This window comes from Bos mutus, chromosome 26 (genome assembly GCF_027580195.1).
Source record: "Bos mutus isolate GX-2022 chromosome 26, NWIPB_WYAK_1.1, whole genome shotgun sequence".
NCBI lineage: Eukaryota > Metazoa > Chordata > Mammalia > Artiodactyla > Bovidae > Bos > Bos mutus.
This window is the reverse complement of record NC_091642.1, coordinates 40,610,551-40,638,068: the sequence shown is the minus strand read 5'-3', so window position 1 is coordinate 40,638,068 and position 27,518 is coordinate 40,610,551. Positions and strand designations below refer to the sequence as shown.

At 39.8% G+C, this 27,518-nt stretch overlaps 1 protein-coding gene across 4 annotated transcripts in view; it reads left to right on the top strand.

Annotated features, from left to right (window-relative positions):
* The window catches only part of FAS (Fas cell surface death receptor), a 66,099-nt gene that overhangs the window by 6,332 nt on the left and 32,249 nt on the right, over positions 1 to 27,518 (top strand). For 3 of the 4 annotated variants that reach the window (XM_070363797.1, XM_070363799.1, XM_070363798.1), the window contains exons 2-8: positions 7,272 to 7,428; positions 17,148 to 17,285; positions 18,552 to 18,660; positions 21,527 to 21,582; positions 21,751 to 21,825; positions 23,558 to 23,619; positions 24,771 to 24,795. In XM_070363797.1, the coding sequence (XP_070219898.1) occupies positions 7,272 to 7,428; positions 17,148 to 17,285; positions 18,552 to 18,660; positions 21,527 to 21,582; positions 21,751 to 21,825; positions 23,558 to 23,619; positions 24,771 to 24,795 (622 nt within the window). Of the gene's footprint in view, positions 1 to 7,271; positions 7,429 to 17,147; positions 17,286 to 18,551; positions 18,661 to 21,526; positions 21,583 to 21,750; positions 21,826 to 23,557; positions 23,620 to 24,770; positions 24,796 to 25,513; positions 27,460 to 27,518 lie in introns of those variants that run through there. The other variant, XM_005897713.2, reaches the window with a different exon arrangement.

Sequence of the window (27,518 nt, the reverse complement as noted above, 5' to 3'; positions counted from 1 at the left end):
AAGTTCAGGTTCCTCCTGGCCCCTGAGGATTCCAGTTCTGAAGACCATTTTCAGTCTCTAGTCCGTTTAGCACAGTGATGGTTGAAGATGGGAAATCCTAATGCTCAGCTGCGAGGGATTCCCAAATGTGTGTGTACCACGGACCTCCCTCAAATCTAGACTCTGAGGGAATCAGAAGATGGTGGTGTGGGCCGATAGGTACTCATTTCCTGTGGCTGCTGTAACTGGGTGGCTTAAACAACAGAAATGTATTTTCTCTCAGTTCTGGAGCCTAGACGTCTGAGATCAAGATGTCGACAAGTTTGGCTCCTGAAAACCCCGAGGTAACGATCTGTTCCATGCTTCTCTCCTTGGCTCATGAATGCCCTTCTTCCTGTGTCCTCATATCCTCTTCCCCTTGTCTCTGTGCCCAAATTTCCTCCTCTGAGAGGGACACCAGTCATATTGGATTAGGGTGCACCCAATGACCTCATTTTGATTTCCTCTTTAAAGACCCTGTCTGTAAATGTGGTGACATTCTGGGTTACTGGGGTTAAGACTTCAACAGAAGAATTTGGAGGTGAGGGAGAGACAACTCAGCCTAAAGAGACTGACTCTCTTGATCCAGACCCGACCGCCAGTTTGGGGCATAGCTGCCTCTAACAGATGAAGGGCTTGGGTTCTAAAACTCTTCCCAGTGATTACTGGAGAGCTTGTAGTCAGTCTGAAGTATGTGGTCAGTATCAAAAATTCTCACTGACCATTCTAAGCATCTGTCTTCTTACTCTTGTCATTTGAAGGACTGCCATTTTTCACCTTCAGACACCTTTTTTTTTTTTTTTTCCTCTGCTTTTACAAATTCTTTTCCTGTTGCTTTGAACTTCACTGAGAACAGAAAAAAAGGTGATTTTTTTTTTTTAAACTTCCTTTTCAAACCCTGGCTCATCTCTAAGGGCTACTGCCACACTGATTCTTTGAAGTAACCCTAATGGGATTCTCAGTTCCTTCCAGTAGTTTGTTTAGTTCAGTCACTGTGAGGCTACTCTATTTGTGATTGCCATGTTAGATCTTGAATGTTTACAATTCCTGGGAAAGCATGGTGAGCTTGTCAAAGGGGAGTGATATGCCTCAAGGGTGGTTGTCGATTTCTGGATCTGGCCCTTCCTGCTTTGTTTCTTCTATGTAGTAACCCAGTTGGCTATGAAAAGTGATCCATCATATGATACAATTAATTAATATAAAGTCAACCGTCATCTGATACAAGAGACAGACTCTCATGTCAGCCTGTTTTTGAGACTTTCAAAGGGAGCAAATGCAAAGATCAATGATAGGCTAGGAGGACTCCTGGTTCCCAGCTATTCATTGCAAATCCCCGCACCCACAAGAGACTCACAGTGCCTTTGATGGCTGTGCTCAGAAACTCAGCACCCAGATGGGAGGAAGGGAAACCCAAACTCCCCTTCTTTTCAAGATGCAGATCAGGGCTAGGAAGTTTCCCCTTCCCTGCCAGCCAGAATCCCAGCCTGGATAGCCCTGCCACAGTTTTCCCAGACTAGAGGGCTTGGGACGGACTTCTGGTTTTCAGAAAGTTCCTGCTGACTTCCTCCACCCTCAACATGCATTTGCTTTGAAGGTTCATTGTAAAATTAACACTCAGCCATCTTGCCCACAATTGTCTGAAAACAGACTGCATTGTTTGCATGCATAAATGGAGAAAGCGATTAAGAAACTGATTTATAAACCAGAACCAGAGTCCAGATTTGCGCCAGAGGTGCCGAGTCTTCCCTTAGCCTGTCCTAACGGGGATTATCCAATGAGTCATTTCACATACTCTGTTCAGCTTCCTCAGCTATAAAATAAGAAAGTAATAATTCCTCATGTCTAGGTTTATTGTGGTGACCATGAGGTGATTTTTGGAAGGAATGATGCTAAAGCTGAAACTCCAGTGCTTTGGCCACCTCATGCAAAGAATTGACTCATTAGAAAAGACTCTGATGCTGGGAGGGATTGGGGGCAGGAGGAGAAAGGCATGACATAGGATGAGATGGCTGGATGGCATCACTGACTCGATGGATGTGAGTCTGAGTGAACTCCGGGAGTTGGTGATGGACAGGGAAGCCTGGTGTGCTGCAATTCATGGGGTCGCAAAGAGTTGGACACAACTGAGCTACTGAACTGAACTGAACTGAGGTGATGTATATGAATGAACTTCATAAAACGCCAGGCAAATGTCAAGGGAGAATAGGTAAATGACTCTGGGGTTTGGTTTCCTGACAACACTTTCATGAATGATTCGGGACTCTATCCATTCGACCGAATGACATTTTGGTCATAATATTCTCCTCACTTAGGATGCTAGATATGAGTTGCCACTTCATTAACAGAACTCTCAAGATTCTGAATTTAAGAGATTGTAATATTTTTACGTGCCATTTCTCAAAATGAATTTCACCAGGTTTTAGGCTTTATGCTGTTAAAGCATCTACTGGGCATGCTAAATAACAAACCTTACCTTTCTTCATCATTTCATAAGAAATTTTCTGATTTGCAGAAAACATTAAAATCTTGTAGATAAGGAAAGACTCAAGAAGATCCACTTTTTAAATCTGTGTGGAAGTGGAGCAGATGGTTACATGGTCCCCTTCTGCTCTGATGTTTCAGGATTCTACAAGATTGCAGCGTCTGTGGTTATGATTGGCTGTGTGATCCCATGCACTAAGTCTTCAATAGTCAACATGTTAATTACCTGTGTGGTTCAGGAGACATTGATCTTTATTTCTGTTAATAGCTAACTGGTAATAATATTTTTCTGAGGACCTCAGGTATGTCCCCATTTGGGCTAAGCCAAGTTGCTCTGGGTGTGACTTGCCTGGAAAGCCCTTTTCAGCTAATCATCTACTTGCAACAAGTCAGTTTTCTTATTCAGTGGCCTTCACAGACAACTTTAGCACTGCCTCACACCTCAAATTCTCCATGCCCCCTAAGCTTGCCTTATTCCTTTAAATAGTCCTCATTCCTCCTGGTTATGTTGCCTATTTCTTTGTTTCTTCATCATTTCCCTCCGTGTGATGCCTAATATTATTTGTCTACATGACTGGACCATGGCACCCAGATATTTGTTCAAACAGTACTCTGGATATTTCTGTGAAGGTTTTGTTTGTTTGCTTTGTATGAGTTGAACATTTAAAGTGCTAAACTTTGAGTAAATTAGATACCTTCTGTAATGTGTATGGGTCTCATTCAATCAGTTGAAGGCCTCAGTAGAACGAAGACTGAGACCCCCCCCCAAGGAAGAAAGAATTCTGCCAGACTACCTTTGAAGTTCAGCTGCTACTCTCCTCTGACTCTCCAACATACTGACCTACCCCACCAGCAGAATCTGGACTTGCCAAGCCTTTACAGTTGTGTGAGCCAATTCCTGAAAATCAATCAGTCTCTCTTTCTTCATACACACACACACACACACACACACACACACACTCAGTACTGAGCCTGTTTTTCTTGAGAAGCCTGACCAATAACTTCATTTACATATAAATGCTGTAAGAGCTGAGTCTTTATCTGTATACTGCTCTGTTCCCAGAGTCTGTCTGGCGCATAGCAGGCACTCAACTGGAGAAGGAAATGGCAGCCCACTCCAGTATTCTTGCCTGGGAAATCCCATGGACAGAGGATCCATGGGATCACGAACAACTGGATATGCTGAGTGACTAAACAGCAGCAAAGGTACTCAGCAAAGTATTTGCTCATTTAAATAATTGATTAATGTATCAGCTAAGATTATTCCCAGCAGAATCTAAAACTGAGGTCCTTTCGACTTTTTAATCTTTGTTATGATGGTTAGTTTTATTCCTTTTTTCCCCATTTGGTTATCATTTTCCTTAGTTTTTCTGCTTTTCAAATCTTGAACTAATTTTCTGGCCTTTTCAGCTTTTTTGAAAAACAATTTTTTAGCATTCTGATCATTTAGTTCTTTGTGGGTTTCCTGCCTTGTCGCAATTAAAAACACCCCAGTTTCTGCCAGGAAAGTTTGGGTTAAATCTTTGCATACTGCAAACTTGAGCTAATATAAAAACTTTAAAAAATGCAAGCTGTGTGGAAACTGTTTACATCGAATCATGTAACAGAATATGCTCTTTAGACACATCTTTTTTTTTTAATACTTGACATAATTCTTTGATGCTGAAGTAAGTAGGAAATGTTTCCAGAAATTGAACTCTCTGAAGCTGGTGTGATCAGATATGAAGTGAGTTTGGTGCCGGTGTCTGCTTCATGGCCAATGATATATATGTCTTTCACTGTTCTACTCCAAGATTCACATTTCTCAAATTCTGAATGTATTTTGGACAGTGACTTTTGATTTCCAGTCAAAAACTTCAACACTAAAACGAAATGTATTAGCAAGTACATTTCTTTCAGACAGTTCCAGAAAGTTGAGTAAATGCACAGTGTTTTTAGAAATAACGCTAATATAACAATTCATACATATAAAATGTGCTGCTCCTCTGAGCACTCGATCATTTAAACCAGGAATTGTGGACCTGCTTATAATATTGTCACATGATTACTGAATGAAATTAGTATACCAAGGAAGATGGGCCCTATAGCTGTAGGGTACACACACACACACACACACACACACTCTACTGTGTATCAATTTTGAACACCTTTAAATTGTCAGTTTTAACTAGTCCAATTTTGACTCAAATCTCTTTGAGTTTGAATGTGTGGCATTTTGTTCATTTTCTGGTGAGATGAGAAACCAGAATTGAAAGAAGAGAGCAAGTAGTATCTCACTGTTAACTCCCTCTTTCCAGGCCTTGAGGTGGCTGATAACAGAAAGAATTGCTCCTACGCAGTTTGGTTGCTTAGATTCAGTTTTCCATTATCTGTTTTAGAAGGGGCTTACTGATTTCTTCTAGCTACAGAAACCTGTTAATTTGTGCAAGAATTTTCATGTGCTGGCAATGTCTGGAATGTTATATGGTTAGTATATTTAATTCCTGACTGTCACATAGAGCAAAGTTTGTGATAGAATAAAGATCCTAAAACATGGGTGATTTTCATTTGAAAGCCCTTCCCATCTTAACAGTGAAAGCTTTGGTGTGATTTCAATCACATTATTTCCTAAAGTGTTCAATTCAGTTACTGTTCATTAGCTATGATTCTATGATTTAGAAGAGGGACTAATATTAAGAGGATGATCTTCTGTAGAGAAGGTAAGAATTGGTTGAGGAATTGTCATCTTGAAAAGAGAAATTGATACTGATAAATATCTTTAGTTCAGAGCTGCTTTAGACAAAGACCATAGATTCAAATGTGTTTTAAAAAGTAAAAGTCAGGCAAATATAATGTTAAGAAATTAAAAAATTCCCAAATGATTAATATATTACAAATAACACGCCCCTGTGCAAGTCTGCTTTTGGAAACTTAAAATTCATTTTTGATTATAAACAGTGTTACACATATAATTATAATTTATATATTATATATAATATAATTATAATTTCTATTATAATCAGTGTTACGCATCTCTGTATTCACAGAGTAGGTGCTAAAGAAATGTCTGTTGGGTTGTAAAGGCAGTGGTTTGATAGTGAAGCCAGCACACTGAGGCATAATTCCTCTGATCTGTTTACCAGTTCCAGTTATTCTTTAAATAGAATTGTTGACATAGAAAAAGTAAGCTACATTTTATGGTGAGTTGGGTGTAGCAGGAAAAACACTGTAATATGAGTAAGGTGACTTAGACAAGATTTTTGCTTTTTAATTTATTTTTAAAATATTTTTCTTCCTGTCTTTCTTTGCCTGGGCTGGGACTTAGTTGCAACATGTGAATCTTTGCTGCTGCACACAGACTCTCTCTAGTTATAGTATGTGGGCTCCAGAGCTTGTGGGCTTCAGTAATTGTGGCACATGGGCTTAGTTTCTCCATGGCATGTGGGATCTTAGTTTCTCCAACCAGGGATCGAATCCATGTCTTCTGCATTGCAAGGTGGATTCTTAAGCACTGGACTACCAGGAAGTCCCTGGAAATGCATTTTTAAATCAGCCATCCCAGAAGGAAAAGATGGCAACCACAGCTCCTTCATCCTTCCTTCCTTGGAGGTCCCATGGTATATTGTGACTTGGCAATGCAGGCTTTGGTGACAAAGGGGGAAAGGCTAAAAGGGAAGATTTGGGGACTCCTGTGACAGTGATTTATACACAAAGAATATTTAGTTCCCTTAACCCAGAACATGCCATGAAGTAGAAAAAATAATGTATGCCATGAAAAATGTGAAAAATGACCTTGAGGGAAAAAACCCTCAGAACTAGTAGTTTAAAAAATTGTGATGCTTGGCAATGAATTTACATATTCCACACAGAAGGAAAGATTATTTAAATTTGTGTTTAGAGAGACAAACAATAAATGTTTAGAAAACCTGAGAAAGGGATCAAACAGACATTAACCCCAAATGTTTCTATACATTTTAGGAGCTCATTTTTCTGAGGAACTCAAGCCTACAACTGACTAAGATAAATTTGACACAGTGTCCCTTATGGATTTTGTCTCCCAAACAAAGGAACCAATATTAAAAGAAGTTCATTTTTCCTGAATAAAAGTGAAAAAAATCCTGTTGGATTTATTGTGAAAGCCACCAGGCTCTTATGTCCGTGATTCTCCAGGCAAGAGTGGGTTGCCATTTCCTCCTCCAGCAGATCTTCCCCACCCGGGGATTGACCTTAAGTCTTCTGCACTGTTGGCAGATTATTTACTGAGTCACCTATTAGTGCTGGTTAACCAGGAAGGAGTTCATCAGCACTGACTATTCTGTCACTATATATAAAAAAGGAAGAAATAGAACATGCTGTACGCTAAGTACCAGGTTTGGGAGAAATTACCACTTTTTATCCTCAGCGCTTCGAGACAGAAACTGCTGTTGTCACTCACAGATCAGGACCTTGAGGATCCCTGAGGTTATCTAACTTGCCTAAAGTCAATGTCGACCGCAGAGCTAGGATTCAAGCCACAGTTGTTTTGAAATTCCATGTATTTTCCCAGTCTGCTACGTTGTCCCTTGAGCTACCATCTGTGATGCTGTTTCTCAGGTGGTTTGGAGAACCCGAGGTTTGGACTGTTATGCGGTTGACCTGCTCCTTTTTTGGAGATGGGTCAGTGGAAGGATGGAGCCTATGTCGATCTGTGTGCAGCAAATAAAATACAGCCGTTTGGGGTGAGTTAACACCTTTTTTACCACGTTGCTTAGATCAGAAGTCAGTAAAATTCTCTTCATGCTTTTCTTTTATAGATATTTATCTCTGTTTCTGGGCCATTGTCTAAAGGTGAAAATGCCCACATGGCTGGTATCAACTCTGAGGGGCTGAAATTGAATATTACTGAAGCGAACTCCTGCCAAGAAGGCCTGTATCGTGAGCACCAGTTTTGTTGTCAGCCTTGTCCTCCTGGTATGTTATACACACGCAAACAAAAAAAAATCCAGTAATCAGGGTGAAAATCGGGGTGAGGACTAGCATGTGGTAATAATGAAGAGAGTGTTTTTACAGCATTTAGTTCTCCTGCATTATGGCATGACTGAAAAGAAAAAGAACTATGACATTATTTTCCCAAGACTGGCTTAATTTTTTAATTTATTTACTTTTTAATTGAAGGATAATTGCTTTACAGAATTTTGTTGTTTTCTGCCAAACATCAACACTAATCAGCCATGGGTGTACATATGTCCCCTCCCTCTTGAATCTCCTCCCCAACCCACCCCTCTAGGTTGTCACAGAGCCCCTGTTTTAGTTCCCTGAGATACACAGCAAATTCCTGTTGGCTGTCCATTTTATATGGTAATGTAAGTTTCCATGTTACTCTCTCCATACATCTCACCTTCTCCTCTCCTCTCCCCATGTCCGTAAATCTATTCTCTATGTCTGTTTCTCCACTGCTGTCTTGCTAATAAATTCATCAGTACCATCTTTCTAGATTCCATATATATGAATTAGTATATGATATTTATCTTTCCCTTTTTGACTTACTTCACTCTGTATAATAGGTTCTAGGTTCATCCACCTCATTAGAATTGACTCAAATGTGTTCCTTTTTATGACTGAGTAATATTTATTGTGTATATATACCACAACTTCTTAATTCATTCATCTGTCGATGGACATCTACCTTGCTTCTGTGTTCTAGCTATCGTAAATAGTGCTGCAATGAACGTTGCAATTTTGGTTTCCTCAGGGTATATATGCCTAGGAGTGGGACTGCTGGGTCATACGGTGGTTTTATTCCTCCAAGACTAGCTTATTTTATCTTTATCACACTGATTTGATGTGAACATGAGTAAATATAATTTGTAAATGACATGTAACTCAGAAGTGAGAGGACTTATTTGTTTAGCTCCATTTTTCAATAGCCAAAAAAGACTAAGTTGTGGATATTAAAACTTACCACATCAGAACTGGTTAGAATGTATCATAATAATTGTGGAGCTCTAAATGCAAGAAACTTCTACCCTTAAGAGATATGTCTCAACACTTCCCTTCAATCAGAAAGTCTCTAAGAATGTTTGTCCTAGCACTGAAGCCTGAAAAATACATTTGCATTTTGCAACCGAATAACTAGATGAGCTACGAAAGCAAAGAATAAAAACCAACCATTTTTTTTAAATCAGTATTTTTGAAATGAAAACCAATTTCAGATCGGAAATCCTCTGAACACTAGCAAATTAAAAGCTAAGCAAAAAGCAATTGTGCAGACTTTTATTTTCAACACGGAGTAGAGTTGACTGTTACGTTATACAGATAAGCATTTCCCAGCTGCATCATGAAGGAAGACAGGAAGATAAAGGAAAACAGCACATGGGCATATATAATAGATTAATAGAACCATAAAGGATGGTAGTTGGAGAAGGCAATGGCACCCCACTCCAGTACTCTTGCCTGGAAAATTCCATGGGCGGAGGAGCCTGGTAGGCTGCAGTCCATGGGGTCGCTAAGAGTCAGACACGACTGAGCGACTTCAGTTTCACTTTTCACTTTCATGCATTGGAGAAGGAAATGGCAACCCACTCCAGTGTCCTTGCCTGGAGAATCCCAGGGACCGGGAAGCCTGGTGGGCTGCTGTCTATGGGGTCGCACAGAGTCAGACACGACTGAAGCAACTTAGCAGCAGCAGCAGCAGCAGCAAAGGATGGTGGTAGGTTTCATGTTTGGCTTTCTGGGCCTCCAGTACTTAAGCTGCTAAACAGATGTGGGCCCTGTTTATGAAAAGATTCTAACAGTCTTACTTGGCCTTCTCTCCAGGTTTTAACAATCCTTATGGAAAATCTGTCATAATCCAACTATATTTAAGCCTGTTTATATTTAGTCTCCTCCAAATGAGAATAAAGACTGGCTTCCTGGCTTTTTGTAATCTGCTGGTAAAGAATCCGCCTGCAATGTGGGATACCTGGGTTTGACCTCTGTGTTGGAAAGATCCCCTGGAGAGGAGAAGGAAATGGCAGTCCACTCCAGAAATCTTGCCTGGAAAATCCCATGGACAGAGGAGCCTGGTAGGCTACAGTCCATGGGGTCGCAAAGAGTTGGACATGACTGAGCGACTTCATGCTCACTCACAAACACCATCTATTTGTCTTATGAATTGAGATCTTTACTCATATTTTTAAATGCTAAAATGCAAATTAAAATGAAGATAATATGCTTTGCATATCAAGCTGTTAAGGACTTTTGTTTGCTTCCTTTTTTTGTTTTGCTTTGTTTTATTTTCATTTTCGAAGTGATCTCAGTGAGTTTGCTTATGAGATAAGCAGACTCTCCTACATCACTCTTGGAATGTCAATTGTTAAAACATTTTAAGAAAGAAATTTGGATATGTGGGTCAAAAATTTGAAAATCTACTTATACTATAATAGATTTGTGGAAAAATGTCTTAAAAATAGTAAAAAATAAATATATGCATAACATTTCACTGTGATATCCAATGATGTGAGATTAAGTAAATTTCAAAGTATTCAAAGATTGGAATACTATGTATCAATCAAAATCATGTTTCTGATATATTTATGATATAAACCTCAATGTATATAAATTTTCTTAAGAGATTTCTAACTGATCTGCTGGCTGGATTAACTGATTCTCTCTGCTCCATCTCTAAAACATCCTGGATGGTGTCCAATATGTACTAAAAATCTTCCCACTTCTATTCCTTTTTGAAAAGAAATTTAAGCTTATCAGTATCCAAATTGCTTCCAAAAATTTTTGCGATAGTAATATATAATTTAACATTACATAAATCAGTAAATAAATACACAGGAAAAACATTTAATTTCTATGAAAATTATTTTTAATGCTTTGGAGAATTTCAGTAAAGTCGAGTTACTAAAAAAAATTATTAATGAATTAGGTGGAGGCAAAATACATGGGGAAAATAATGAAACTATGAAAGCCTTTCATACAGATTATTGAAGTCTTTAACTTTTCTTTCCGTCAAAAACAAAGGAAGAAGGAGAAAGAAAAAAGAAATTGTGAGTGAAACATTTTGGATGTGACTTAAGTGAGAAAGAAGCTGGAATTCTAATAAGTTGTTTCTATATCACAAGAGTGGCAAATAATTATACAGTTATACTTTATAAACTGAATTATTTATAGTAATTTTTCTGTGATCCCCTATTTGAATTGACATTTTTTTAATCAAAAAATATATATGCAATGTATGCAGTGTACCATAGAATCCTTCTTATTGAATATGGTGATGTGATAAGGACTTTTTTGATTAAAAAAAAGTCAATTCACATAGGGGATCACATACATACCTATGTGTGTATATATATATACACATACATATACACATAGGTGTGTATGCATACATACACTCACATGTATATATGTGTAGGAATGCACCAAAATAATATCTCAGAGTGGTTGATATATAGGTGCTTTTTACACTTTCCTAAAATTTATACAGTGAGCATATATAGTAGTATACTCAGAAACAAATATATTTTAAAATATTATTTTCAAGAAAACAACTCCTTTTTTAATATTTTGATAAATTTAGGTTTTATCCTTTGGAAGAAAGAAAGAACTTGTGATATTATATCTCTGTCATGCCATAGGCATTCTGCAAGGTAATTCATTAAAGAGGTCAGCCCGTTTAGAAAGCAGTATTATTCTACTGGCAAGCAATTAAAGTTGTACTTTGACTTGGTTTTCTTAAACAAACTGCTGCAATGATATAGAACCCCGATGCGCTGTATTTAAATTGGTTCCGAGTTTCCACCATTTGTTTATTTTTTTCTATTGACATACCATTGCCTTTGTTTACTAAAGTATTGTATATGTTTAAATTTCATGACTTGTTTATGTATTGAGTAGTATTTTGTTTTATCAAAAGAAATTATTAAGAATTTCTATGTTCCTGGATTTCCGAGGAACAATTTCTATGTTCCTAGGAAAGATAGTATACATAATTTTTGCTCTTCATGCGAATAGGGCAGATTAAACTTTAAAGTGCATTCCAGCTCTCTTCAGGAAACATCCTGTACGATATTACTGGACACTTTGCTAACATCCCATTGGCCAGAATTTAATTATATGGCCATGCAAAGGAGGCTGGGAGATGTAGTCTTGACTCAGGGCAGCCATGTCTCCTAGTAAATATTCTCTTCTTATGAGAGAAGGAAAAATGGATATTAGGTGAATCAGGGATCTCTGCAACATTGGTCTTTTACAAAGTTCTACATTAAGAAAAATGTGAAGACATTGTCATGTGTTGATCTGTGTAGTATCACCGTTTGCAGTTAGGTTTTTGGCACCCATGGTGGGCACACCCAGTAAAGAGCTCCCCAGTAAAGCGATCCCAGGAAGGCAAACTGACTTCCGAGAGACAGTTATGGGACAATGTTAGAAAGGAAAAGGAAAGCAAGTAAAGAATCATGCTCTGGTACACACATTCTCCAGTGCAGCGGATAAGCCACTGGGACTGTGAGATGAAGGCAGAGAAATAGGACAGAGCCCCTGAAAAGTTTTGTCATATTAAGAGTTTGCAATATGATAGCTGAAATCTTTACCAAGCAGATATTGAATTGTGTTTCATAGTTTAAGTACTGGCATCAGACACTGCTTTCAGGTCCTCCCTCTGACACTTAACAGGATGACCAGCATATTCTGGTTTGCCCGAGACTTCCCCAATTTTAGCACTAACAGTCTCACATCCTGGGCACACAGGGATGATTGATTCTCCTAGCTATTTACAAGCTTCATTGGGCAAGATACTTGATTTCTTTGAGTCTGGTTCTTTAATTGTAAAATGGAAGTAGTAATAGTTCTGACCTTTTGGGATTATTGTGAACAACAAATGGAATGTGTTTCTAGTGTGTAGCAGAGCGCTTGGCTCAATGAGTGTTACTATTATCATGTATTGTTACCATTGTAAGAATTATAACAGGTTCATATACATTTGAATGGGTTCATTTGAATAGATCTGATGCGTTCATATACACTTTACCTGCATTCTTCTGGATGGAATGACATGCTATATTGGAATAAGTGAAACTGAGAATTTGTGATGGCCTTATAACATATTTCTCATGAATGACAATGAGCTACTGTAAGTGAGGAATTTTCTTTTAAAATTTAACATAAATCTCAAATGTTCCTTCTCTCATTTTCTCTGTATACTAATCCACTAATCTTTTGTTGTTCCACCATGGAATCTGAAATGAGAATATTTTCTGAACAGTCATGTAAAGTAATTGTCTGAAATGTTACAATAAATTAGAGTAGCACTGGACATGGAACAACAGACTGGTTCCAAATAGGAAAAGGAGTTCGTCAAGGTTGTATATTGTCACCCTGCTCATTTAACTTATATGCAGAGTACATCATGAGACACGCTGGGCTGGAGGAAGCACAAGCTGGAATCAAGATTGCTGGGAGAAATATCAATAACCTCAGATATGCAAATGACACCACCCTTATGGCAGAAAGTGAAGAGGAACTAAAAAGCCCCTTGATGAAAGTGAAAGTGGAGAGTGAAAAAGTTGGCTTAAAGCTCAACATTCAGAAAATGAAGATCATGTCATCTGGTCCCATCACTTTATGGGAAATAGATGGGGAAACAGTGGAAACAGTATCAGACTTTATTTTTTTGGGCTCCAAAGTCACTGCAGATGGTGATTGCAGCCATGAAATTAAAAGATGCTTACTCCTTGGAAGAAAAGTTATGACCAACCTAGATAGCATATTCAAAAGCAGAGACATTAGTTTGCCAGCAAAGGTCTGTCTAGTCAGGGCTATGGTTTTTCCAGTAGTCATGTTTGGATGTGAGAGTTGGACTGTGAAGAAAGCTGAGCGCTGTGGTGTTGGAGAAGACTCTTGAGAGTCCCTTGGACTGCAAGGAGATCAGTCCTGGGTGTTCTTTGGAAGGACTGATGCTAAAGCTGAAACTCCAGTACTTTGGCCACCTCATGCGAAGAGTTGACTCATTGGAAAAGACTCTGATGCTGGGAGGGATTGGGGGCAGGAGGAGAAGGGGTCGACAGTGGATTAGATGGCTGGATGGCATCACCAACTCCATGGACATGAGTTTGAGTGAACTCCAGGAGTTGGTGATGGACAGGGAGGCCTGGTGTGCTGCAATTCATGGGGTCGAAAAGAGTTGGACATGACTGAGTGACTGAACTGAACTGAACTGTCATATGTACACCCTGTTTCTGAGCCCTAGGTTGAAAGAACTGAAATCACCTAGTGGAATTTTAAGTAGACAGACAAGCCAGCAACCGGGACAACCCCACCTTTGCTTAAAATGGCTCCCCTGTTCTCATCTAGAGCCTGTCTACTCCAAGTATGGTTTATAAGTCAGCAAAATCCACATTAGCCAGGAGTTTGTTAGAAATGCAGAGTGTCAGGCCCTGCCCCAGACCTACTCAATCAGACCAATGCCAAAACCCTCACTTAGAAATTCTGATTTAATTGCTCTGAGATGGGACCTGAGTGAGAGAGTGAGTGAAAGTTGCCCAGTGGTGTACGACTCTTTGCAACCCCATGGACTATAGCCCACCAGGCTCTTCTGTCCATGGGATTCTCCAGGCAATATTTGGAGTGGCTTGCCGTTTTCTCCTCCAGGGGATCTTCCTGAGCCAGGGATTGAACCTGTGTCTCTCACATCTCCTGCACTGGGAGGCAGATTCTTATGTATACATAAAGCTGATTTGCTTTGTTGTACAGAAGAATCTAACACAACGTTGTAAGGCAATTATATTCCAATAATAAGTTTTTTAAAAAACTAAGAAGAAGACAAAAAAGAATGCTATGAAGTTATTAAGAAAGTCATATACCTGAGAAAAACAGAATAAATTATGTTTGCTGTTCATACGAGGGGGGCAGATTAGATTTTGCCTATTCTTTTTGTTTAGTTATAACAAGTTTAGTCACTACTTAGGCTTTTCTCTTAAATGTCCCTTTATATTTTTTCTTTCATCTTTCTCTGTTCCCTTGCTATAACTTAGCTTCCCCCACAGCAATTATCACCACTTGCCATCCTGTATTTATTTGTGCATGGCCTGCTTATACCTTGAAAATGTGAAGTCTTTGGAGACCAAGGACTGGTCTTCCAAGGGTATCTCCAGCTCCCAGAAAGTGCCTGGCACACAATAGGTATTCATAAACACGTCTTAAGGAAATGAATTTTCCAGAAGACAGTGTTGTATGAAAAAAGAAAGTGAAACTCTCTCAGTCATGTCTGACTCTTTGCAACCCCATGGACTATACAGTCCATGGAATTCTCTAGGCCAGAATACTGGAGTGGATAGCCTTTCCCTTCTCCAGGGGATCTTCCCGACCCAGGAATTAAACCAGGGTCTCCTGCATTGCAGGCAGATTCTTTACCAACTAAGCTCTCAGGGAAGGCCATTGTTGTATAATACTTACTAATAGCAGTCCAGTGATTCATTTTATTTTTAAAGGAAAGCAAACATGAATATGATTTAAAGTTTTGTGTATTAAGATAGCAAACCTACACATCATAACATATTCTGCCACTTAGTGGCAAAGGAATAGAAAGAAAGAGGAGTGAAAAGGAAACTGTGAGCACTTACTGGGCAGGTCCCTTGCAGTTCTTTTAGTTGTGCAAACGAAGTGTGATTATCTCCATCACATGCATGAAGAAATTCGGCTCAGAGAGATTAAGCAGCTTGTTAAAGATGTTATTGCTGTTAAAAATATAGCCAGAGTCTTTAGAACTTCAAATGTTCTTTTTCTCAAACAGTACTATTCTTACCAGGATTTGTGGACTTTGGAAAGTCAAATGAGAAGTCAGAGCAAGAATTGGGTCATCTCAGTGGCCAGTGGCAGTCATCTCTTACTGTGAATATATACTTAGCAACCTTCTTCCCTCCTCCCCCAAAGCTGGTAAAGGCATCTCTTCCAGTGCTTTTGGTCATTCTGACCTCTTTTTCATATGTTCCTATTGCTAATCATCCTATAGAAGTAGGCATAGGAACTTCCCTGGTGGGCCAGTGGTTAGAAATCTGCCTGCCAATGCAAGGAACGTGAGTTCGATCCCTGGTCCAGGAAGATTCCACATGCTGTTGGGCAACTAAGCCCATGTGCCACAACTACTGAAGCCTGAGTGCCCTAGAGCCTGTGCACTACCCCGAGAGAAGCCACCGCAACGAGAGGCCTGCGCTCCACAGCCTGAGAGTAGCACCTCCTCGCTGCAACTAGAGAAAGCCCCTGTGCAGCAGCGAAGATCCAGCACAGCCAAAAATCAATCAATCAATAAATAAAATTAAAAAAAAATAAAGTAGGCATCAGTTCAGTTCAGTCCCTCAGTCGTGTCCGACTCTTTGCAACCCCATGAATCACAGCATGCCAGGCCTCCCTGTCCATCACCAACTCCCAGAGTTCACCCAGACTCACATCCATTGAGTCAGTGATGCCATCCAGCAATCTCATCCTCTGTCATCCCCTTTTCCTCCTGCCCCCAATCCCTCCCAGCATCAGGGTCTTTTCCATTGAGTCAACTCTTCACATGAGGTGGCCAAAGTGTTGGAGTTTCAGCTTTAGCATCAGTCCTTCCAATGAACATCCAGGACTGATCTCCTTCAGAATGGACTGGTTGGATCTCCTTGCAGTCCAAGGGACTCTCAAGAGTCTTCTCCAACACCACAGTTCAAAGCATCAGTTCTTCGGTGCTCAGCTTTCTTCACAGTCCAACTCTCACATCCATACATGACCACTGGAAAAACCATAGCCTTGACTAGATGGACCTTTGTTGGCAAAGTAATGTCTCTGCTTTTCAATATGCTATCTAGGTTGGTCATAACTTTTCCTTCCAAGGAGTAAGCGTCTTTTAATTTCATGGCTGCAATCACCATCTGCACTGATTTTTGAAGCCCCCCAAAATAAAGTCTGACACTGTTTCCACTGTTTCCCCATCTATTTCCCATGAAGTGATGGGACCAGATGCCATGATCTTCATTTTCTGAATGTTGAGCCAACTTTTTCACTTTCCTCTTTCACTTTCATCAAGAGGCTTTTTAGTTCCTCTTCACTTTCTGTCATAAGGGTGGTGTCATCTGCATATCTGAGGTTATTGATATTTCTCCCAGCAATCTTGATTCCAGCTTGTGCTTCTTCCAGCCCAGCGTTTCTCATGATGTACTCTGCATATAAGTTAAATAAGCAGGGTGACAATATACAGCCTTGATGTACTCCTTTTCCTATTTGGAACCACTCTGTTGTCCCATGTCCAGTTCTAACTGTTGCTTCCTGACCTGCATATAGGTTTCTCAAGAGGCAGGTCAGGTGGTCTAGTATTCCCATCTCTTTCAGAATTTCCCACAGTTTATTGTGATCCACACAGTCAAAGGCTTTGGCATAGTCAATAAAGCAGAAATAGATGTTTTTCTGGAACTCTCTTGCTTTTTCCATGATCCAGCGGATGTTGGCAATTTGATCTCTGGCTCTCAGTAACTCTTTTAGCTTTTGTCTTGGGAGAAATTCTGTCTCTTGATATGATTTTTCAACAGCCTTCTCCACTACTGTATTTATATTTCATTAGCTTAGCCCTTCCACTCCTGTTTCAGGAGTGTTTTATTATCATCCCTGCAGACTTCCCTTGCTGTTGTTTAAACACTTGTGTTTAAACACTTGTTCCATTTTTTCCCCATGGGCAGGCAAACGGAAAAACGGTGATTGCAAACGCGACGGAGATATACCAGAATGTGTGCTCTGCTCAGAGGGGAACGAGTACACAGACAAGAGCCATCATTCTGACAAATGCATAAGATGTAGTATCTGTGATGAAGAACATGGTAAGTGTCTTAAAAAAACATTCAAAAGGGACAAATCATGGTACTGCATGTAGCACCATGTATAATACAGTCAGAAACTGGGACCTATGCTAGGGCTATGTCAACATACAGGAGGGAGAGGGTGGGGCTGATGGGGATGAAGCAGGATCAGGTACCCAGTGAATGAGTGGTCTGGACATTTATGGGTCAACTCTAGGCAATTCTTCCAGATGTAAGAGAATGACTAAATGTAAGCATGGTGAACAGGACCCATCAGCTCTAACCAGAATTGCAGGGACTTTCTTTCCTGCCTTGATTTATGCTTGTAAAATGACTTTTGTTCTTAGCCAGAAAGAGCTCAGAAGCCTGCAGATACAAGGACACAGAAACCCAAGAGGTGGGTGGACTGCTCCCCATTTCTCTGAGGATCTGGCTTGTCCTGATAATTACTGTTGAGGACCTGAATTTTCATGGATATTCCAGTCTATCTTGAGGGTTCAGATTAAAGCAGAAGTACTCCCAGTTTTGTTAAGAAGAACATCAAGAACCCTCTGGACATAAAGCTTTTCTTGTCCCTATGCGGGCTCTAAAGCAGTGTTTCTCAACCCTAACTGTATAGTAGAATCAAACAGTAAGCTATAAAAATTGCCCACATTTAGGTCCAATTTCAAGGGCTTCCTAAGTGGCTCAGATGGTAAAGAATTTGCCTGCAATGCAGGAGACTCAGGTTTGATCCCTGGGCCGGGGAGATTCCCTGGAGAAAAGAATGGCTACCCACCACAGTATTGTTGCCTGGAGAATTCCTTGGACAGAGGAGCCTGGTGGGCTACAGTCCATGGGGTCACAAAGAGTTGGACACCACTGAGTGACTTTCACTCACTCTCTCACTCAGGTCCCATCTCAGAGCAATTAAATCAGAATCTCTAAGTGAGGGTTTTGGCATTGGTCTGATTGAGTAGGTCTGGGGCAGGGCCTGACCGAGCTCCTGGGTGATGCTGAGGTTGCTGATCTATAAGCCATACTTTGAGTAGCCAGGCTCTAGACGAGAACAGGGGAGCCATTTTAAGTACAGGTGGGATTGTCTAGGTTGCTGGATTGTCTGTGTGCTTAAAACACTGCTAGATGATTTCAGCTCTTTCAACCTGGGATTGTCTATTTGGCATTTAAACGCTAGATATGTTACTAAAGGTTTGATGGTTTGATTGCTGATGTCAGCACTGGATCTCAAAAACGCATGCTGCTCCTGCCCATCCTTTTCATTGTTCATTCATCAAATTGGTATTCTAGGGCTAGAAGTGGAACAAAACTGTACTCGGACCCGGAATACCAAGTGCAGATGCAAATCGAACTTTTTTTGTAACAGTTCTCCGTGTGAACACTGTAACCCTTGCACCACGTAAGTTTTAGTCTTTCTCTGGTTAAAACAGTAGGTGTATCTTGAGAGAAAATGATTTCCTGAAAGGGAAGCAGCACTGGCTGAGAGTGAAGAATTTGGGTTTTAATTTTGCTTTGACTCCAAGAAACTAAACAACCATTTTTTCACCCAAACATCCTGTGTCTAAACATTTATTGAACACTTCCTGAGTGCTTGATTCTGTGCTGGCTGCTCAAGCCATTGATGTATGCAGACGCATGCCTGGTCTTGAAGATCTAAGGCTAGAGGCAGAGAGTGTCAAGGAAGATGATGGTTATTATGTCCAGACCATATGGTTAGACTTGTGTTCCAGATTTTGAGTTATATAGGAAAACCTTTGAACTCTGGGGGATGGGTAAAGATATGACACATGGCTTGAGTCTTGAAAAAAGGAAGGAAAGATACTTACCTGGTGTGAACAGAAAGGACATTTCAGGCAGGGGAACAGCAACTGCAACAAGGCAAAAGGAAGCTCTGGAGAACAAAGGACCTGGCTGGAGTTTAGGAAAGACTGAGAAGGAACCAGGTCAGATCATGAAGGACCTGTCTTTCATGCTAAAGTGCTTGATTTTAACCCAAAGATAGGACACCTCATTGTAGGTTTCACTTTTCTTCCGATTAATTGGGTGATTTTGAAAAGATCACTTAACCTCTCTGCACTTTGGTTTCCTCACTCATTTTGTTGTTGTTCAGTCGCTAAGTCGTGTCCGTTTGCGACCCCATGGACTGCAGCATGCCAGGCTTCCCTGTCCTTTACTATCTCCCAGAGTTTGTTCAAACTCATGTCCATTGAATTGATGATGCCATCCAACCATCTCATCCTCTGTGGCCCTTTTCTCCTCCTGCCCTCAATCTTTCCCAGCATCAGGGTCCTTTCCAATGAGTTAGCTGTTTGTATCAAGTGGGCAAACTATTGGAGCTTTATTTTCAGTATCAGTCCTTCCAATGAATATTCAGGGTTGATTTCCTTTAGGACTGACTGGTTTGATCTCCTAGCTGTCCAAGGGACTCTCAAAAGTCTTACCCAGCACCAGGGCTAAAAAGCATCAATTCTTCGGCACTCATACTTCTTTATGGTCCAAATCTCACATCCGTACATAACTAACGGAAAAACCATAGCTTTGACTATATGGTCCTTTGTCAGCAAAGTATTGTCTCTGCTTCTTAATACGCTGTCTAGGTTTGTCATAGCTTTTCTTCCAAGGAGCAAGCGTCTTTTAATTTCATGGCTGCAGTCACCATCCGCAGTGATTCTGGGGCCCAAGGAAATAAAGTCTGTCACTTTCCATTTTTACCCCCATCTATTTGCCATGCAGTGATGGGACTGGATGCCATGATCTTATTTTTTTGAATGTGGATGCAAATAATACTCACTTGTCTTATCAACATCATTTCTGTGACAATCAGATTGGGTAGTATGTGCTGTAGAAATTTGTCCAAGCTCACCTAGGTAGGGAATGGGCAGAGCCAGGTTATAATTCAGACAATTTGTCAGTATTTGGCTGTCTGAAGAAAATCCTACAGGAACTTCTTGAGTGCCCTAATCACTAATTGATATAAAAGAGGAGGCCTTTAAGGGGCTAGCTAAGTAGACTCCATAAGCAGCAGGCTGGGCAGTGGGCTATTGTCTGACCATTTAATTGCTCTATGACTGTTTTGAAATTGCTTTTGGAAATTTATAATTTTACGTTTATTAGCTAATTAAACTTTATTTTTATGTCTATTCCATCTTTTTTCTCACATGTTGATATTTTAATGCCTTTTTTTTAACCTCAAGGTATTTGTAACCCTAAGGTATTTTTAACCCATAGTCATTCTTTAGGATATTTTTCATCCAAACACCCAAATTATGTCATGAATTTGCACCAAGTAGATGCTAAAAAACACTAAGATCGTGTCATCCGATCCCATTAGGCATGCATGCTTAGTCGCTCAGTCATGTCTGTCTCTTTGCGACCCTATGGACTGTAGCCCACCAGGCTTCTCTGTCCATGGGATTCTCCAGGCAAGAATACTGGATTGGGTTGCCATTTCCTTCTCCAATCTGGTCCTATCACTTCATGGCAAATAGATGGGGAAAAAATGGAAACAGTGACAGACTTTATTTGCTCGGACTCCAAAAATCACTGTGGATGGTAACTGCAGCCATGAAATTAAAAGACACTTGCTCCTTGGGAAAAAAGCTATGACAAACCTAGACAGTGTATTAAAAAACAGAAACATTACTTTGCTGATAAAGGACTATATAGTCAAAGCTATGGTTTTTCCATTAGTTATGTATGGATGTGAGAGTTGGACCGTAAAGAAGGCTGAGTGCCGAAGAATAGATGCTTTCGAACTGTGGTATTGGAGAAGACTCTTGAGAGCCCCTTAGACAGCAAGGAGATCAAACCAGTCAATCCTAAAGGAAATCAACCCTGAATATTCATTGGAAGGACTGATGCTGAAGCTGAAGCTCCGATACTTGGGCCACCTGATGTGAAGAGCCAACTCATTGCAAAAGACCCTGATGCTGAGAAAGATTGATTGCAGGAGGAGACAGGGATGACAGAGGATTAGATGGTTGGTTGGCATCACCGACCCAATGAGCATGAGTTTGAGCAAACTCTGGGAGATGGTGAAGGACAGGGAAGCCTAGCATGCTGCAGTCCATGGGGCTGCAAAGAGTCAGACACAACTGAGTGACTGTACAACAACAACAAAATGCTAATCTAGAAATATTTGAGGGAATATGTTTGCCAGAGATGCAAAAATGGATAAAATGTCCCTGGATTTATAGTATGTTATTGAAAATGATCAAGGAATCAGTCCATCAGAATTTTTGAATTCCCTCTGTATTTTTTTCTAGGTGTGAACATGGAATCATTGAGAAATGCACACCAACGAGCAACACCAAATGCAAAGGTTATTATTTCTTTTTATGATTATATTCTCCTTTCTCCCAAACTCACTGTAAAATATGAAGAAAAGGCAATCCATTTTGACTCTTTGAGTACTTTGTTTTCATCTTTTTTTTAATAATCTTAAGAAGTATATACTTTCATATATCATGTACAATGTTCCTATCTACAGGATCCAGATCTCACGCAAACAGTTTATGGGCCCTCCTGATCCTCCTCATCCCAATAGTTCTAATAATATACAAAGGTAAGCTCTTACTTCATTCAAATGGCAGGTTGAAGTGACTTGGGAAGTCATTGTTCACAAGAATTCCCTTCTGTCTTCTACTTGTAAGAAAGCTCCTACCAGGTAGCAACTCTAGTATAGTTAAATTCCTACTTCTAAATACACCCCTGAGAGCTGATAAGAATAGATGATATTATCCTTCAGCTACTGTTTCTGAGCAACCATTCTGGGGCACTGATTGGGTATTCCCATCCTCCCCATGAACAAGGGTATTTTCATTTACACAGCAGCCAAGTTGGCCAAGAATTAGAAGTAGTCCTTGACTCTACATTGAGATCATCCCCTGCATAAAGAGAACTCCAAGAGCAAAGGGATTGCAGCAGACACTTGATAAATTCATCCCTCTCTGTGCCTCTTCTCCCTTGTCAAGACCCCATGTTTTTTTTATTATTTATCCACTTTAAAGACTGTGGCATACCTTTTATGCAAGAGTTACTTAGTAAAATCATCAGGTAAACCAAAATTTGGAATACTTGTAATTACCCTGGGCTTCCCAGGTGGCTCAGTGGTAAAGAATTTGTTTGCCAATGCAGAAGACACGGGTTCGATCCCTGGGTCAGGAAGATTCCCTGGAGAAGGAAATGGCAATCTGCTCTGGTATTCTTGCCTGGGAAACCCCATAGTCAGAGGAGCCTGGTGGGCTACAGTCCATGGGGTCACAAAAGAGTCGGACACAACTTAGCAACTAAAGCAACAACAATAATTATTCTAGAAAACTCCCATTAGATCATTCATACAACACATGGCAGAGCCAACTTTTGATGACACTGATACATCCAATTTTTCCTTTCTGTTGGAACAAATCACTGTTTCTCCAGGTCAGCTGAAGATAAAAAAATTGTCTTGCCTTGAGAGGTTTAGCTGAAAATATAAACTCAATGTTTAAATAATGCCACTTCCCAGCAAACTGAAGTCAACTTTCTGTAACCTATGGCTTCTGTGTCCTGCTGTAGCCATGTCACCCAGCTTCAAGCGAGCGAGACAGAGTGGCGATGGCCACACAGTAAGTCAAAAGCCAGCTTCAGGCTACTGTGTGGTAACTGGATGGCTCCATTAAGATGTGGCATATCAGGACATTCCTAACGGTCCAGTGGTTAAGATTTCACCTTCCAGTGCTGGGGGTGTAGGTTCGATCCTGGTTGGGGAGCTACGATCCTACATGCCTTATGGCCAGAAAACCAAACATAAAACAGAAGCAATACTAGAACAAATTCAGTGTGTGTGTTAGTTGCTCAGTCGTGTCTAACTCTTTGCGACCCGAATGGACTGTAGCTCACCGGGCTCTTCTGTCCATGGAATTCTCCAGGCAAGAATACTAGAGTGGGTTGCCATTCTCTTCTCCAGGGGATCTTCCTGACCCAGGGATCGAACCCAGTATCCCACAATGCAGGCAGGTTCTTTACCATCTGAGCCACCAGGGAAGACTTAACAAACTCAATAAAAGACTTTTAAAATGGTCCACATAGAAAAAAAATTTAAAAAAAGATGTGGCATATCTCTGTACCACTTGACTCAGTGGGATGGAGTTTTCAAAATCAGGACAAATAGGCTTCTTTTGGTGGTTGGTTGCTGTAAATTTTAGTGAATGAATTTCTCCTTTCTTCTCATGCTTCTCTTAGTATGAGACTTTGTTCTGTCATGCTTCCTACAAGGCTGAGACCTGAGTCTGATAGATATTTCTTGGATCTTTCAGTGGCGAAAAGTCGAGAGAGGAATAAAAAAAATGATTATTGCAACTCTGCAGCCTCAAATGATGTAAGTGTTGAAATGTGCATCAGCTATCCTAAAAAAATAGTCATTCAGCTTTTTACTTGTTACTTTTTAAAAATTAATTTATTTTAATTGGAGGCTAATTACAATATTGTGGTGGTTTTTGCCATACATTGACCTGAATCAGCCATGGGTGTACATGTGTCCCCCTACTTGTTACTTTTTAAAAAGCAAACCTTTATGGTGCTTGTGTGTGCATGGATTAGAGGGGCATCAAAAATGAATTAAGATATGGTGCCCAGTTTATAAGAAACTTCTATACAAATAACATACAAATAAATTCTTATTAATAAGTTCTCACTTACACAAAGGGAGCTGACAAAAGGATGTGGCCAAGCGTCCACGTTCCATGTTGATATTATTCATGAACAGAAATGCAGAGAGATATCCTTTCCCAGAGCATGGATTCAACATGCCCAAGCAAAGAGATTACTCTGGAAGTCCACACTAAAGGCACAACTCAGCTCTCTCCAGTCACTTGTTACCTTATCTGTCACCATATCTTTTTCCAACATGGAATCAAAGCCTGTCACATCGCTAAAAAAAGGAGTTCCCTGGTGGCCTAGTGGCTTTCAGTGCCGTAGCCTGGGTTCAGTCCCTATCAGGGAACTGAGATCCTGCAAGCCGTGCCCAAAGGAGGAAAAAAAAAAAAAAAAAGCCAAAGGTACAATGGGGAGAGTGACCTGCTCACCTGGTAAATATTGATTTTCTCATTTGGGGCCAGTGGGATTTAGGGTTCTTTAAATCAATATAGTACAAAATCATTTCAACTTAAACTATGTTCTTGTGTCAAAAATTCAAATCGTTACAGTAAAGAAAATGTTAGAATGATGTTTACTATGTTGTTTTTCATGTGCCTGTGCAAAGAATAATCTCAGCACATTTCACAAACCCTTAGGTTTCTTGCCTCTGTAAAAAATGAACCATTATTCCCTTCGTTTCTGGTTAGGCTGGAACATTTCAGAATAAAAATTTGAATGGTGAAAGAATCCTCCTTAGTCATTTAGTCTAATTGTATACATCAAGTAAGTGTACTTCCTTGAGTATTAAGGAAGAATTGGAAGATTGCATTTAGAGTATTCTAAATATATTTTTATTTCCCTCTCTTCTTCCCTCTGTTTTTGTTTTTTCCCCAGGAAGGGAGGCAACTGAATTTAACAGGTAAGATTTTTATCATTTTGTTTGATAGAGATGGCTTCCTTGGGAGTAACAGGCTAATTTTGCAGTTAAAATAATGTTGTAAATTTCAGTGGCACATTGTGGGATCTTGCTATTCCTTGAGGCTGCACTTCTTCCTGCTCACTAACAAGGGTTTCTTAGGCAGTGTGTTTAAATTTATAACTAATGCTCATTATTAAAAATAAGTCAGGTAACATAAGATGCTATATTCTTAAAGCTTTGTTTTCCTTCACAAGCAGTTGGGTATAGTATAGAAAAACTCTGCCTAAACTCCTAGGTAATCTGAATTGTAGACTCAGTTGTATACTTACTCTTGGTGTATCCTAGTTCCAGTGAGTCAGTGATAAGATGGTCATAAACCCTTGGCCTACCTTTTATATTTGTGGATCATTGATCATCAGGTCCATGAAGGCATTAGAAATGAGCACTTCCAGCCCTCTTATTATATAGATGAGAAAAGAAGATGCAGAGATGTTATGTATCTTGCCCAGGGTACAGAGCAAATTACTGGGGACATAGAAGGAGCTGGGATAAGAACTCAAGGTTGTTTCTGTTTTTATTTTTCCCCAATTGGCTCTTTAGATCTCTAGGACTTACCCATATTCTTAAGTACAGTAAGAAGAGAAATAACTATGGTTTTTCAGAAGTGGGAATTTTGTTTAGAAAAACAAATTTTCAGAGACTGTTCTCTATTTTTTAGATGTTGACTTGGGTAAATATATCCCTAGTATTGCTGAACAAATGAGAATAACTGAAGTTAAAGAGTTTGTTCGGAAGAACGGTATGGAGGAAGCCAAAATAGATGATATCATGCATGACAATGTCCATGAAACAGCTGAACAGAAGGTCCAACTGCTCCGCAATTGGTATCAAAGTCATGGGAAGAAAAATGCATATTGCACTTTGACTAAAAGTCTCCCAAAAGCTCTTGCAGAGAAAATTTGTGACATAGTCATGAAGGACATTACTAATGAACGTGAAAATGCAAACTTGCAAAATGAAAATGAAAACTTGGTTTAAAGTGAAAAACAACTAACTCAGTTCTGAGAATATACTAAATATTCTAAATATGTTCAAATAAGTTCTGAGTAGCTATAGATATTGCTTGGCTTGGCTTTTTACTGGGTGTGTTTTCTTTTTTCATTTATTAGATTTGTAGAGCTAATATATTTGCACAAAGCTATTTGTAGGGCTAATAGCTTTTAGCATTTCATGATTCTGCTTTCAAGGATTTTTAAAGTCTAGTTGGGGAGATGAATGCTGGTGAGAGTAAATACCCATGTTCATCTTCTTGCCTGTTAAGTGTCTAAAAAAGCGTGAATTCAAAGATTGAGATCATGCTCAAGTGTGTAACATATGATCCTGTCAGTGTGAAGGTAATTAATGTATGTGAACACACATGCCTATCCACAGGTTGACCCCATTCCATGAATTAGTCGATGTGATCAACTGCCTCTAAATTACCTCCCCAGCTCCACTGATAATTCTAGAGATTTTGCCATATTTATAAATTTTGTTTACACCTTTGAGAGGAGTATATTCAGGGAAAACCTGCACATATCCTCTGAACGTAAAATTTAATAAGGATTAAGATCTTTACACAGATTATTGCACAAATAATCTTTACACAGATTATTGGCCTTTCATAGTGAAATATTTCCATTTTGGATTCACATAGAAAATGCAGACTCAGTTATAATGCTTGAATATTTTATATTTGTCACTTGGATCAAATAACCCACTTCTTTCTCAGGTGTCAAACATTTTGATCAGGAAAGAATTATTAGATCACTGTCATCTCTCTGTTTTCACCTTGATGTGCATCCTGGTAGACTGTGTATCCCCAGACTTGAAAGGACTTTCTAAGAAACACTGAATGATTCGTGAAAAACTGGGGCTGCCCTTAGAAACATCTAGCTTGGTTTGGAGAGACCAGCTGCTCTTATGGAAGGTAGCTTTGTGGCATATCATGAGCCCATGTCTATCATCAAAGCTGATAAGATAGATTCTTATTTTGTTCCATCCCCCACAAAGTACTCAGTAACTTGCCATGTGTTCTCTGTTAGTGTAAAGTCAGCTTATACACAGCAGAAGTGAAATCATACTGCTGCTGCTGCTAAGTCGCTTCAGTCATGTCCGACTCTGTGGGACCCCGTAGGCGGCAGCCCACTAGGCTCCCGCGTCCCTGGGATTCTCCAGGCAAGAACACTGGAGTGGGTTGCCATTTCCTTCTCCAAGGCATGAAAGTGAAAAGTGAAAATGAAGTCGCCCAGTCATGTCTGACTCCGAAATCCCATGGATTGCAGGGCTCCTCCATCCATGGGATTTTCCAGGCAAGAGTACTGGAGTGGGGTGCCATTGCCTTCTCCAGAAATCATACTAGGTGTTAAGAATTGCTTCTGTTGTTTTCTGTAGCTTCTTAGACAAGCCCCTCTCCCCACTATCACTTCCTTGCTTTTACATTTAAACACTTTTGAAAGTTTGTATTAACTGTGAATGTTAATAAATACTATTTATATTTGTATAGTTGTAAGTTATAAGCTGAAGCGGATGCTCCGAACTACCTAAAGAGCTCCACTGATGGAAGGTGTTTTCTCTTTATGTCTGGAAATAGAAAATATAAGTAAAAATATTTTAGTAAAATCATGTTTTTGGTATTTCTGGTTATCTCTTTTTTGGTGGGACCTTGCTTTTTATTTTCCTTT